Below are 14338 nucleotides of genomic sequence, written 5' to 3'. Positions count from 1 at the left end.
ATCTATTAAAACAGGAGTAGAGCTGCAATTTAGCAGTAGGTGAGCAGTTATTAGAGGATGGTAGGAAAATCTACAAATGTGTGGCAGAGAAACAGAGAGGAATAGTAAAGGAGGTGAGTGTCTAACAGAATTAAAAAGAACTTAACTTTATGTGGAATATATCATTGAAGGAAAAAAGAGAAGGGCACAACTTGGCAGGTAAAAGAAAATCAATCAATAGAAATGAAGGCCAACAGTGGAGGAGGACATTGGATAAAGGCATCCATAGGAATATTCAAACTGTGCAACTGAAAGTGATTGAGTGGAATAAGTACAGCAGACACCTTTGGATATCATTGACACAAGTGTGATAAAAAATCAAATTAAATTAAAATGAAACATAGATGAGTGGGAAAGGAGGAAGCCAGCTAGTCACATCATAGAGCACAGTAAATGGAAAAGGACACTCAAAAAACTGGACTGACATGTAGCCTAATCACAAGTGACAGTTTGTTAGGATATACGAACAAAGTCCCAATTCAGAGAATGAGTATTTTATAACATAATTAAATATTGATAGGACTGCTGTATAATTGTGTGTTACTGTTTTACAGCTCCCTGGGCTTTTCGACTTCTTTAATTCAAGGCATGTTCTCAACTTTTATTAGAGCTCTAACATGGACACTGTTTGCTTTGTATGTTCTCCCAGTTTCAATGTGGAGTATTCTTTGTATACTCTAGTTTGCTCCCAAAGACATCCATGTTAGGCTGGTTGGTGGTTCTAAACTGGCCTTGTCAGCACAAGTGTGCTCTGTGATAGACTGGCACCCTATCCAGACTTTGGTCTTGTCTTTTACCCAATGTTAGTGATAGACCTCAGCACACAATGAACATCCGGTGGAATAAGTGAGATGAGATGATGGATAGGTAGATATTTTGATAGATGTTGAGAGGGGAGCCCACCCCAGAATCTCTAGGATGAGAAGAAGGTGGCAATAGCTGGGCTAGCATCTGCCCCATCACAGAGTCACATAATGGGTCTGACACTAGCCCAGAATGCCAGATAGCAGAACATCACAGCAGAACACAGGCAAAGGCCACTGAAGAGAAGTTCAAAGCGAAACAGAGATCAGAGAATGAAGGAGGAGATGACAGAATCAAGACACAGGCCAGAGTTTTATTGAAAGAGAGCAGCAGATAAAAAAAGAGGAGAACAGAGTTTAAAAATGAGGATGTTTATTAGCTGAGAGGCACATGTTTAACACAAAGGAGGACACAATGCAGTGTGGAAAGAAAGGAAAGAACCAGAGAATTTAGAAAAGCAAGCAAGAAAGAAAGAAAGGAAGGAAAAAGAAAGGAAGAAATCCCTTTGCTGTGTAATATATACAAACCTATCCCCTTCCCCTAACAAGAAACTCCCTTTTTTATTCGGCTTTAGCCCCTTCACTATTCCCTATCGGCCATTGTGGAGCCACATGGCCATTTTGAGATTTCTCTTGTCACTCTTGGGCTCCTGTCACCCCAGTAGTTTCAGCCACAGCACTTCTCACATGGCAAGCTTGCTCCCTGACTCCTAAAGCTTTTTAAAACCAGTGATGGAAAGTGATGCCTTAAATGAGGTAGTGATGCCAAATTATTAAACTCCAGATTGTGTTTCTCCTAACAAACATGCCCCGTCCCATTCAAACCCACAATGCCCTGCCCCTGCCCACCCTGCTCAACATCACCCCATCACCCCACCCCACTACCCCCACTTGACTCTAATACTTTAACAAAGATAAATACAAGGAGATGATTGACAAATGTGCACTTTGGTGCAAGAGCCCAAGAAATGTCCCTGAAGTTGTCTTGCTAAAACACTTATAAGCACTTATAAGTTTTTTTGCTGATGTTGTGTTTTTTTTTTTTTGTTTAAAAATTTCCAAAAACAGGAAACTGTATCATTTCCACCGTAGAAAACCTGACTCCTGGTCTCGTGAAGCAAGGTCAGCATACAACCCCTGATGGCGCTCACTGGCCCTTCTGCAAAACTCTGCGCAGCTGCTCATCCAGGTGGAACTGGGTGCTGGTCAGTACGGGGTGAAGCGGTTATAGCCCCCACGATACAAACTGGCCTGCAATGACAAAAAAAAAATGAATTTAGTAATTAGTTAGTGGAAATGAGCAACTTATCTCACTGGGTGAGTCGTCTGAGGAGCAAACCTGACATAGAAAATTGGCAGCTGGTCAGCATAGTGGGCATGAGGTGCTTATGTTGCACAATAGAAGTGGCCTGCCTTTGTCATAAATGCTACCACAGAGGTCAGTCTTTATTTAGTGAGTGCTATTACAAAGAACCTTACACAGCAAGTAAGAACACATGACGAAAATTAAGGCAAAATGTCAATGTTACGTTTAGAAAACATGAAAAATCCTTGTTTTATCTCTTCATTGTGATGCTTTGGATACTTTTTGTTAGCAATAATTTTATTCATGTTTATTTGTGTTTTTCTTTGTACAGTGGAACCTCGGTTTGTGAGCATAATTCGTCTCAGAAACGTGCTTGTAATCCAAAGCACTTGTATATCAAAGCGAATTTCCCCTTAAGGAATAATGGAAGCTCTGATAATTTGTTTCACAACCCACAAATATTTATATAAAAATGGTTAATACAAAATATAAAGTAAAAATACGTAAAACAAATTAACCTGCACTTTACCTTTGAAAAGAATCATGGCTTGTGTGAGCGAGACGAGAGAGAGGAGAGGAGGAGGAGGAGGGTTATTGTGTAGGACGACTTTCACTCTAACTAACGGAATCACCGCTATCTGTTGGCTCACTAGAATCTTTTTCTTTTTTTGCGACTTTAAAAAGGAAACCTATCCAATGACAGTTGCTTTTGCCTGAAGAGTCACTACACTTGGACACAAAATAAAAATAATGCTTTACGCACTGTAAGGTTTCTAAACTATTTTGGGATTCCCCCCAATGCGACGACACGTGGAAGAGCATCCTGAAGCAACCACAGGCTCCCAGTGCTGTAGCAGTTCACAGTAAAAGTGAATCAGAAAAGACTGTGGTCAAGCTATAGGCGCCTGCCACTAGAGTTCCTTCTAGTTACCCCCGTGACATTCCTGAATCTCATCACCTTCTTTAATGGTGACATGTCTCCAGGCAGCCCATGCTGGCTCAGAACTTGAAAATAAAACACTGTCCCTGCCCACCCAACCTCAACCAATGTCACATTACACAACTTCTAGGGGCTGGATATCTCTGATTGCCAACTGTAGTTGTTGATCTCATTCCTGACCCATGTCAGTTTACATGACTGAAAACTGCTGGCCATGTTACTTTTTGTGATTGCATGCCAACCTTTCAGCACAGTCCTTCTCGTCCCTTTTTCTGAGAACCGATAATGTGCTGCCTGACAGTGATGGTGTTGTGCAAAGGGTTAGCAGGCATGGTGATTTCAGCTGCAATCTCTGTCCTCATTTTGATTGTTTCGATTCTGTCGTGATATGTACAATATGAGACATCAGACAGACATCTCTTCTGTTTTTGAGGTCCAAAACATCTGTGTTCTTATTCCTCATCACTGCAATATATGCATTGTACTTCCAGATGAGCATTCATTGGTTGGCAGCTCTCATACACACAGATCCCTCCCCTATGACTAGCAAGTTACAGACAAGTTGGATGGAGTCACTTGGCGTGTCACTTAATGCAGCTCGCTTCATAGAAGCACACAACTGACTAGCACAGACTCCCTAAGCTTATGTAAATGAAGGCAGTGACTGAAATCAAAGAAAAAGTTGCATAATGTGAAATGGCCATCATGGACATATGTTGCTCTCAATTACTCTTGGGGTCTGTCAACCTTCTTCCTGACCTCTGTGGTCTCTTTCTATAAAGAGAGGACAGCATTCCTGACAATTGCCACACAAAATTAGTACCCAGAACCTAATACTCCACACACATGGCAACTGGGTTCAGTATTAAAACTCATGATGGTAGATACTCTCCACTGCAGGTCCAGGCTGCCCAGTAAGAATACTGGCTACACAAATAAAGGATAAGTCAAAAAAATACAGAAGTGCAGAGTTAGAGTCTGGAAACACCTGGCAGTAAATGACAATAAACTCAATGAACCGAATGAGTGTTAGAGTGAAAGTACAGTAAGAGCAGACTGACAGCAGCTGAGTTGAGCAGAGGACAGGTCAGGATGTACAATATGGCAGAGGGGGTTCTGTGTCATAATGTCAGAAAGACAGAAGGATAACTCACCACTGTCCCCACTCCATAGGTGGCGGTTGGTCCAACAGTGTGGTGATAAGGGTCGGCGGCTGCTGCATATACTCTGCCATACCTGCAGAGGTAAGTCATAAATTACTGTTCAGCAATCAAGAATTTGAATTGCATGATGTTGGATTATTGCCTATTTTATGGTGACCATTCACATATGGGGCTAACCACAGAGGCCATTATGAAGGCTTTGCAGACAGATACCAGCCATATGTGCAAAAGTCATACTGTTCTAAGAAAATGTAATGCCTCACTCCCATCACTTTCCTCAAGACAACCACTGCACTCATCATTAAGGAGGACTTACCCATCACTATAGGTAGTAGTGGCAGATGCTGGCTGAGCCACCCGATAGGCCGGATATCCTCCCTTGAGAAAAGGATGAATGGAGAGAAAGAGAGAGAGAGAGAAGGGGGGTTAATATGGTAAAATTAATATATGATTTATCATTAACAGATTAAATGAGTAGGATGAATCCAAAGATTTTGGTACTTACATAAACTTCTGCCCCATAAAGACCGTCTTGGTAAACAACACTAGAAAAACACCAAAAGATGTAATCAGCTTACAAATATGATATAAGAACAATCTAATGATATTCTCAGAATTAAATCAATTAAGCAAGAATGGCTTAAACCAATTCAGGTAGCACCCCAAATCATGAACCCCTCCCAGTACAGGCCACAGTAGAAGTCAAGAAAGAACAGTAGAAGAAGAGACTATTCAGTCAGTCAGGTTTGTCTGATTAGCTAATGGTTGTGCTGTCCCAATATCTGAGGCAGAAAAGTTTTCATGGTCTCTGCTTCAGCTTGGTAACTGTAATGATCACTTGGAAAAAAAGTCGAAATAAGCTAAAAATAATACTAAACAACACAATAATGAAATGTCTTAAAGGAAAGAGTAGTCAGGTAACAGGGAAGGGTCAATACACAGTAACATGAACATTAGAAACCAAACTTAGCCAGTCTTAAACATACCATATCAGGGTCATGGGAACCAAAAACAAAATTAAAATAAAATTAAAATTAGGGACTTTTAGTACAATTTGAATTAGAAGCTTATACTAAAGACCTTTGCTTTGGAAGCCCCTTTAAGTCTTTGGTACATTAGGTCTTCCGTTTGTTATGCCATTCAAAGTTAAGACATTTGCTTTTGAGTGTCACAAAGTTTTACTGCTGCAACTTGGTAACATCAGATGTCATGTGACTTTTGCATCACATGTCTAACAACAGCTGTCATTGCTATAGAAAATATGGTGGTACCCATGGAAAAACTAAACACAAAATGGAGGTGACCATTAAACAAAATGGCAACATGAAAGTGTCACAAAAATAACAATAAAAGTTCCATGGCTCATTATGTAAAGAAAAGGTCCCTGGCTTTAGTCCCCAATACATTTCCACTTGGTTTCTACTGCTGTCATCAAGTATGTGTGCTTTGATTAAAATAATTCTTTTGGATCAACTTTGATTCCTTTGGGAATTTGAAGACATGGATTAGGTTTTTACACAACTTTATCTCCTAGAGACTAAGCAGGTTTAATTTCCTTAGCCTGTCACAGTAGGGCAAGTCCTTAAGTCCCAGGATACACTTGCTTACTCTCTTCTGGGTGTCTTTTATGCAGTGTTTTCAACAGAATTGCACAAAGAAGATGTCATAAATAGTTTAAATCAGTTAAGTTCTTTCTGCAGTATCTCTAAAAATGTTCCCTTTGCATCTCCAGCCTCCTCACACTCTGTCCATAAGCGGTGACTGCATCACTTCATTTGCCACCATCCCGATGAAAATGCATGTGACGCCTCGTTCTCCCTGCTTACTCCATGCCAGTGCCATACCTTCAATAGCCATACTAACTGTGGTTCATCACCTTTTGGTTTCACATGTCTCCACTACTCTCACTCAGTAACCCTCAGTCGTGCCTCCAGCACCTTCACTGAAATCTCTGGACGGTCCACAGAAAGCCCTCTCTGGCATTTCTAATTGGCACCCACAGAGTATAAACTGGATCACCTGTCTCCCCTGCTTCCTCAGTCACCACACCAATGGAAACTACATATTGCCTCCAACTGACGTGACAATCAGTGCCTCAAAAACTGATCTCCAAAAAACAGACCTCCTCTTTTCATTTCCCTGCTTTATTTAATGATGCAGGTGTTGCCTCTATCAGCTCCCAATATAGCTAATGAGGAGCGGCTACTCTCAATGTTCAATTGCACGTCCCGGTTTACAAGCCTATCCCCCTATCAGCCACACTGTATTAGCCCGTAATTCCACCTTCACTGCTTCTATTAGGAGGGCTGCACCTTATTTTAAGCTACAGTTGCTATTTTTAAATGGCTCCGTGAAACTGAATGTAATGTAATAATTAAAAAAGAAAGTGAAGTTGACCTGATATATAGTTTGGAGTTTTTTTCTACTTCAGTCCCTGTACCTGATTTATTACTAACATATGTGATTTTGACAATGTCTGTTTATGTGTGCATCTAATGTGGTGGTGGTGGTGGTGGTGTTATGGGTTTGAGCTCTGACACCCAGGGGCCCATGGGAGGCTTAATCCCACCTTGGTCAATGTAGATCCCTAAATATTTTTCAGATACTATTTTCTGTAGGTCAGCGTTTCCATCTTGTATTTATATTTAATGTTCTTCAACTGTGTGTGTATGTGGCACTTTACTAAACTAAACTCCATTTTCTAATTGTTTGCCAAGTTCTGATGAATAGCTAAGACTTTTTAAATTGGTTTTTCCACCTCGATTTTTTTTTGTCATCTGTTATTTACACAGCAAGTTCATGGGCTACCTCTTTAATATAAATTAGACAGAGTAATGGTCATTGAGGGACATAACCGATGGACAAGATCAGCAACTCACGATTCAGACTCAGTGAAGTGCCTGACCACAGGGCTGCTGGAAAGTGACATTCCTGGATGAAGTCCACAAAATATAAAGAGAACATTCAGATTCCACACAGTGATATGTAGGATGGGGAGTATGCCTGTGTCTGTTTCTTTTGATGTTGAATCATTTAGATTGTCAGTCAGTTAGTCACTTTCAAACCTGCTTAGCCCAGAACGGGGTCACGGGGGTCTGCTGGAGCTTATCCCTGCTAGCACAGGGCACAAGGCAGGAACAAATCCTGGACAGGACACCAGTTTATCTAATGGCAAACACACACACACACTCAATAGGGACAATTTAGGGTGCCAATTTACCCACCCTGAATAGATAATATTTTTGACAAATTGTTGCATCTCTTAGTAGTATGTAAATTGCACTTCTGCAAAAAATGAATGTAGATACTGTGTGTTCAGGAGGAACATGGCACCCCCTGCAGAGGGAAAGTGTTTTTACATAATTTTTTGAAATAACGTGAGTTGCTTCTTAAACAGACATAATAATAATAATAATAACAATAATAATAATAATAATAATAATAATAATAATAATAATAATTACATTTATATAGTGGTTTACAGAAAGTCACTTCAGCCATCAACATTGTTGAAAAGTATGCTCACCACACATTAGCTGTTAAGATGGTGAAGGGGGTTAACTAATTAGTAGTGTGGGCAATTTAGCCGGGATTTGCAGGCATCTTTTATGACCACAGAAAGTCAAATCCTTGGTTTTACATCCCATCCAAAGGATTGTGCCAGCTTTTGCAGTCCCTATCACTGCATTGGGACATTGGGATCCATACACAGACCTGCATCTTTTCTTACAGCAACCTAAGCTTTTCCTAGTTGGTCTCCCATCCAAGTATTGGCTAGGACTAAAAATGCTTAACTTCAGGTGGATTACTTATGCTGAAGTACAGGTGGCATGGCTACTGGTCTGGTACCTGAAAAAAGGATGGGGTGCAGGTTTGATAATGATTTTGATATAAATTCACCAAAACGTGAATGTCCGTCTCTCCATTAGCAAACCTGCAGATTGCAGCAGCCAGAGTCCATCACAACATCACGGGGGCACAAGACAGGAATTAACCCCTGATGGGCCACCAGGCCCATTGCAAGGGCCACAATCTGCCAATTTTTAGAATTGTGTCAGAAATAAGAATAACTCCCATGTTGGCTTATCTTTTTAAGAATGAAGCCAGAAAGGACCTCTATACACAAAGAGTTGTGGGAATCTGAAGCAAGCTACCAGTCCATGTAGTTGAAACAGGAACCTTGGCAACCTTAAAGAAGTATCTGAATGAGACATTGGGTCAGCTTGGCTATTAGCTAAACAAATGAGGTTGATGGATTGAATGTTCTTCTCTCATTTGTTTTTAAAATTTATATTCTCACATGTTGTTTTCTGGTGTCTGAAGTGGAATATTAAGGCCATGACTGGGGGTAAATCTGTTGACCTTTGTGATGTGATCTTAATCAAGAAAGTGCTTTAATCAAGGAACATGAAATTCTTAATCAAGCAAAACTTAATTTTCTGTGAGTTTTACTTCATACATTATTTTTTAGACAAGATTCTGATAAGAAGTTGCAGTGACCCTCACTCTTAAGTGACATGACATGTACAGCACGAGCAAATTGGTGTTCATTCCAGGGAAGCATATATAGCAATCTATGTAATGCTATAACAAACATGAACAATGCTGGAATTTGGAAGGAGGACATGAAGAAAATTCTGCAAAGACATGAGTACAAAGGGCAAACACTACTGGTGCAAGATTCAAATACAAGACTTTGGATTCAGGCAGCAAAAGTAACGTTACCCAAAAATCTGAAGATTTTCTGACAAATTGATTTGAATTACCAATGGAGGACCATGTTGGGTCCTCCATAACTGACTTGCTTGCCTGCTTTTCTACTAGATACTTACCCAGGGTAGGCTGGGACAGGTGTAGGTGTAGCAGCGGCAGTGGCTGATCGAATCGTGTTGTAGACAGCTCGTCCTCTTCCTCGCAGAGTGGCTCCCCTGTAGGCCAGCGCTGGTGCGGCAACTGGATATGGGAAACTGGCCACTGGAAAAGAGGAAAGACTATAGTGAGTAATACTGAGTGAGTGATACTGATCCTAGCTGCAATGCTTCAGCCATGTGACCTGCAAATAAAATGGCAAACAGAAAACAAAAATTCAGCCCAGTTTTAGTGTCCTTCACTGCAAACTGGAACAAAGTGCCATATTGCTTGCCAATGTAAATTAACACATACTGTATGTACTGTAGATTTTAATGGTATCTGAAATGTATAATACACACAAGGTGTGCGAAAAGACATGAAGGTTTAAAATAATTATTACAGGATATTAATGATGAACAGAACAATTGACTAAAATCTCTTGAAAGGAAATATTTTCAGGTAATCTTAAGCATAAATGAAGTCAGAATTTCACAGTTTGGTGAGTCTGTCTTGAGTGATAAACAAAAGGAAAAGCGAAGTCTGCTAAAATACACCCAAAGTGACTTTGATTACTTTAACAGAAGTGCTCTTAGAGCCAAGACTTCTAAAATTGCTAGCATCAGCCAAAGGGATTTTTGGAGAATGAAACTAATTCTGTCAAAGCAATCAGCTTATGTTGATCTGCATGTGTCAGCCTAGACAAGTGAAAGCCTTTGAGAGCCATAAAGCAATTAAAATCTGTAAGAAAATAAGTCATCTGTTTGACTTGATATGCCTGATTTCAAAATTCATATTTAATTGATTCAAAACTGAGTCACACCATTTATTAACTCAAAGAATAATTTCCTGAGAGGTTTTCTTGTTCTAACTAGTTCATTTCATACTGAAAGGAATACAAATTCATCCATTTTCGGCAAAAATATCTGAACCTACTCCGATAGCATCAGGAGCCAAACCCGGATGGGATATCAGTCTATCACAACACACGCTAGTTCATATTTGGCCAACTGTTCATTTATTTAGCACCTTTCTGCAGTGAACGATACCTGAAGATGCTCTACAAATAGACAGATATATTACAATTAACCTAACAAACCATATGTGGGAATAAAAAACAGTCTGATATGTGGCAAGTGTGTAAACTACATACAGGGAGTGACCAGGCTGGAGCTAAACGCAGGCCCCTCGAGCTATGAGGCAGCAGTTTAAACAACAGCACCGCCATAACACCCTAAAAGGAGACAGATGATAACTGCTTTTCATTGCTTTCACATTTCTTTTAATTATTGGATCCTTCTAGTCCAGGATTTCTTTGACTACATTTCAGGCTTTATTGATTATTATTTTTAAAACACTGCGGTGGGCTGGCGCCCGGCCCGGGGTTTGTTTCCTGCCTTGCGCTCTGTGTTGGCTGGGATTGAATCCAGCAGACCAATCCCCCTCGTGACCCTGTAGTTAGGCCGTTGGATAATGGATGGATGGATGGATTTTTAAAACATAGACATTTTATGCTAATGGGAGGATCAACAGCCATCGCTCTTGGTGGGAACTTAACCTGCTTAAATGCTGAATATTCATAAGGGACCGTTGATGCAGATAACGCTACAAAGCACCTCACTTACTGATGGAACGGACATGGCTATCTGTATGGCACAGGACAGAGCTGGGCCAAGTTTAATAGATTACAAGCGTCAGTTGAGTTGAATTTGATCTACTCTGATCGTCCGGCAAAGGCTGTAGCTGTCAGCAGGTCAAATGGAGAGCAGAATGGATGGATGAACATAAACATGACTGGTTGAATGATAAATGGATGAACTGACAAGAGATTCATAAATAAAAAGAGAAGACAAATTGAGACATAACACTTACCAGTATAAAGCTCCGGTGCGTATACTGCTCCCACCATCGGGTTTATCTTCCACCCAGCTGAGGAAAATTATGGAAAAGATATTGAGAATGAAGAGGTGTTAATGTTCTGCTATTCATGTCCGCTGCACACTCAGCAGCAATCAAAGAAATTAGTTTTCTGACTGAAAGTTGTTACACTGTCTTTGAAAAGATTACATGTTTCAGGTTGTCAATATTCAAATTTTATTGTTTAACATTCTTTTTTTCTAAAATTTCAAAGTATGCTTTGAATTTATGCTTTTCTTTTTTGTACATGTTGGCTACTTGTTTTAATTTAAATTAGTTTACCTTTTTCTAGTTCTGTAGTGTTTTTGTTTGCTCTCTAGGAGCTAGCTTATTCAAACAGACACTCGCATCTATCCACCTAGAACCAAGTGAGTGAAGCAAGTTCTTGACATCTCAACAATCAGGCTTCATTGTTGTCTTTAACCTTAACCCTTGGTCGGCCAAGTGTTTGGTATTCCAAGGGATTAATAACCATCTGCTGTACTAGGTTGTTGTACCGTGTTAGCCATTATGAATGTAGAGAAAAGCCAAGCAAAATGACACCTTTTATTGGCTAACTAAAAAGATTACAATATGCAGCTTTGAGGCAACTCAGGCCCTTCTTCAGGCAAGATGTAATCAATCATTACATCTTGCCTGAAGAAGGGGCCTGAGTTGCTTTGAAAGCTTGCATATTGTAATCTTTTTAGTTAGCCAATAAAAGGTGTCATTTTGCTTGGCTTTTCTCTATAACCATCTGCTTAGCTTTTATTTAGTCTTCCAGTTGCTATTTTATTTTATGGAAGCTGATGAATGGCAAACATTTTAGAGCATTGCCAGTGTTATATGTGTCACATGAAGATTCAAATGGAAAAAGGACAGTTAACGTTTTGACCTAAAGAGATATTTGAAATTGTGCTTTAGTTCAATTGATTTGTTACAGGTTGTGTGACTACGAGACAGACTGAAAAGCTTCAGGGCCCAAGCAACTAATGCCAGCTTTCTAGTATTAACACTTTATAAAAAAATACTTATGAATAAACAATAAAGGACTCACCATTTATGAGTGGAGTCTGGGCCTTTTTGGTCACTACTCTTGCTGTTGCGTTATTGACCTGAAGCAAAAGAATTCAGGTCATCAGCTACTGCACATTGGTTACATTGAAATTCAAGTCAAAGATTTATGGAACAAGAAATTAATAATGACAAGAGCAGCAACAATGTTATTTAAAAGCAAGCGGCATTATCAGTGGAATTTAGAAACAAATCAGTTGGTCTGGAAATGCAAAGTATGGAATAGCACCAAGGTTAAAAGGAGGTGCAGCAACATTAGGAAGAAAAATCTAAAGGGAGACATTTACCTCAATTTTGCGCCCTTCCACTATGGTTCCATTCAGTTTTTCACGTGCTCTGTCAGCCTCTAAGCTGCTCTCGAATGTCACAAAACCAAATCCCTGATGGACAAGGATAGTGGAAAGTAAGTTAGAAGTTTTTATGTAGCACTGATTTCCAAAACAGTTCAAGTAGAAGAATTACTGTGTATACAAGTGGATTATGTAGCACAGATTACAAATAGACTGTTCACAGCTCAACAGAATAAGATATCTGAGACAGAATGGTGTAGCTTGAATAAGGCCATTCTGACCAAATCACCCATCCAGCAGAGCCATAGAGTCACTACACTTTTAAGAGCCATTCAAAAAAAAAATAATGTCTTACCTTTGATCCTCGTTCGTTGAAAATTATCTCAACATCTAGAATTTTTCCAAATTGCTGCAAATAAGGAGAGAAAGGAAAGTAAGAAATGGCACCTACTTCTATTGTCTTCTGCTGCTGCTTACTTCTACACTCGCCCCTCCTATTTAATAATTTCTCTCATTTAGAGACTTTACACAATTAATTCTAATTCTTTCACTTTGCTACATTTTATTTTGCTTTACTAATATAACACATAATAGCAGGACTACTTCACAATTGTAATTATCTACTGTTCAAACCCATTCCATTGCAGGTTATAGGGTATTGGGACCACATGGCAGGATCCAACCAGTCAACTCAAAATGCAAAACACTTCTAGATGGAATGAAAATTTTTTTATAGCTGTGTTAATGTTGTAATGAACATTTTTTAATATCACAGTTTGCTCTTTGTTCTACTTTTACATCAAAGAGAGGAGTTTAAAAGCTCCATATGCCTTTTTGCTCCTTTCCTTTAGATGAAATCAGAAGCACTTTGTCCAAATCACACCTTAAACGGGCCACTGGAAGCCACTGAAGTTTAATCCTCTACCCAAGAGGACGCTCGGTCAACTCCAGGAGGAAAGCCGAGGCTGTGTGAGCGGAAATGACTTAAAGAGACCTCACCACAGCCAGGTCCATCTTAGCCTTAACTTCTAAGTGTCCAAATACAAAAATAGACACAACCAATATACCTGGGCTTAAAAAACATCAGTGTTCTGCATTATGATTGGTTGAACATTCCCTATTGGTCACAAAAAAGATTGGTGCAGCATGCAAACGTTAAATGAATTCCATTCCTTATGACACTGCCCACCACACCTCTCCCAAATTCCCCTTCTCCTCACCCCAAACATCTGACGCAGGTCAGGATCACGAAAGCGAAAGGGGATGTTTGACACATGCAGGCGTTTCGGCTGTGGCTTTGATGAATCATCTTCATCCTGATGAAGGCTCTGGGTCAAGTCAGCCTGCGATGAGGTCTCCTGCTGAAAGAAGGGAGTGAGAAAGGGTAGGAAAAGGAAGGAAGATGATTTTAATCTGAAATGCGTGCATTTTAGTGATCATTCTTCAACCTCATTGCAGCAGCATTCTTCCGCAATATTAGACTTGGAAAGAAAGTGACATTATGGTTCAGTTAATGTGTCTCTTGCAAAATCCCTGAAGGGATGGGGGGCTGTGTAGTAAATTAGTTGGTGTGCCTCTTCCAGCCAGGGGCTGGTGGTCAGTCAGTCCTTGGCCATGCAGCAGTCGGAAATGACGGTTCTGTTTAACCCAAATGACATTGCAGAAATAAACCAACAAAGTCCATCCAAGCTGGTGGGATCATTTAATTCATGCCCAGGAGTTAAAACAAAGGTAAAAGCAATCAAGACTTCTGCTACAGCGAAACATCAGAAAAATGACAAGGTGAGCCATGAGGCACAGGCCACTGTACCTTAGAGGACTATGATTCAGATTCTGGTTACCATTTACAAGAAGGCAAACCTGTGGCAGCCGAGATCAAATTCTTCAGATATACTGAATACTGTACACTTGTGGCGGTCACTACTGAAGATATTGCATGGTGATGTAGCAAGATCTGTGTGAAAGCATGTAGCAAGTAA

At 40.0% G+C, this 14338-nt stretch overlaps 1 protein-coding gene across 2 annotated transcripts in view; it reads right to left on the bottom strand.

Annotated features, from left to right (window-relative positions):
• Positions 1-1198: 1198 nt before the first annotated feature.
• The window catches only part of rbfox1l (RNA binding fox-1 homolog 1, like), a 45164-nt gene continuing 32024 nt past the window's right edge, over positions 1199-14338 (bottom strand). Inside the window, exons 3-12 of one of the 2 annotated variants that reach the window (XM_039741258.1) lie at positions 13580-13717; positions 12715-12768; positions 12357-12449; positions 12053-12110; positions 10972-11028; positions 9084-9225; positions 4757-4796; positions 4568-4629; positions 4243-4324; positions 1199-2093 (exon numbers count right to left, since the gene is read on the bottom strand). In XM_039741258.1, coding sequence (XP_039597192.1) covers positions 2049-2093; positions 4243-4324; positions 4568-4629; positions 4757-4796; positions 9084-9225; positions 10972-11028; positions 12053-12110; positions 12357-12449; positions 12715-12768; positions 13580-13717 — 771 coding nt within the window. In that variant the 3' untranslated portion in view covers positions 1199-2048. Of the gene's footprint in view, positions 2094-4242; positions 4325-4567; positions 4630-4756; positions 4797-9083; positions 9226-10971; positions 11029-12052; positions 12111-12356; positions 12450-12714; positions 12769-13579; positions 13721-14338 lie in introns of both variants that reach the window. The other variant, XM_039741257.1, reaches the window with a different exon arrangement.

Source organism: Polypterus senegalus, chromosome 18, assembly GCF_016835505.1.
Source record: "Polypterus senegalus isolate Bchr_013 chromosome 18, ASM1683550v1, whole genome shotgun sequence".
Lineage (NCBI taxonomy): Eukaryota > Metazoa > Chordata > Cladistia > Polypteriformes > Polypteridae > Polypterus > Polypterus senegalus.
Note: the sequence above shows the minus strand (reverse complement) of the source record. Positions and strands in the feature narration are given on the sequence as shown.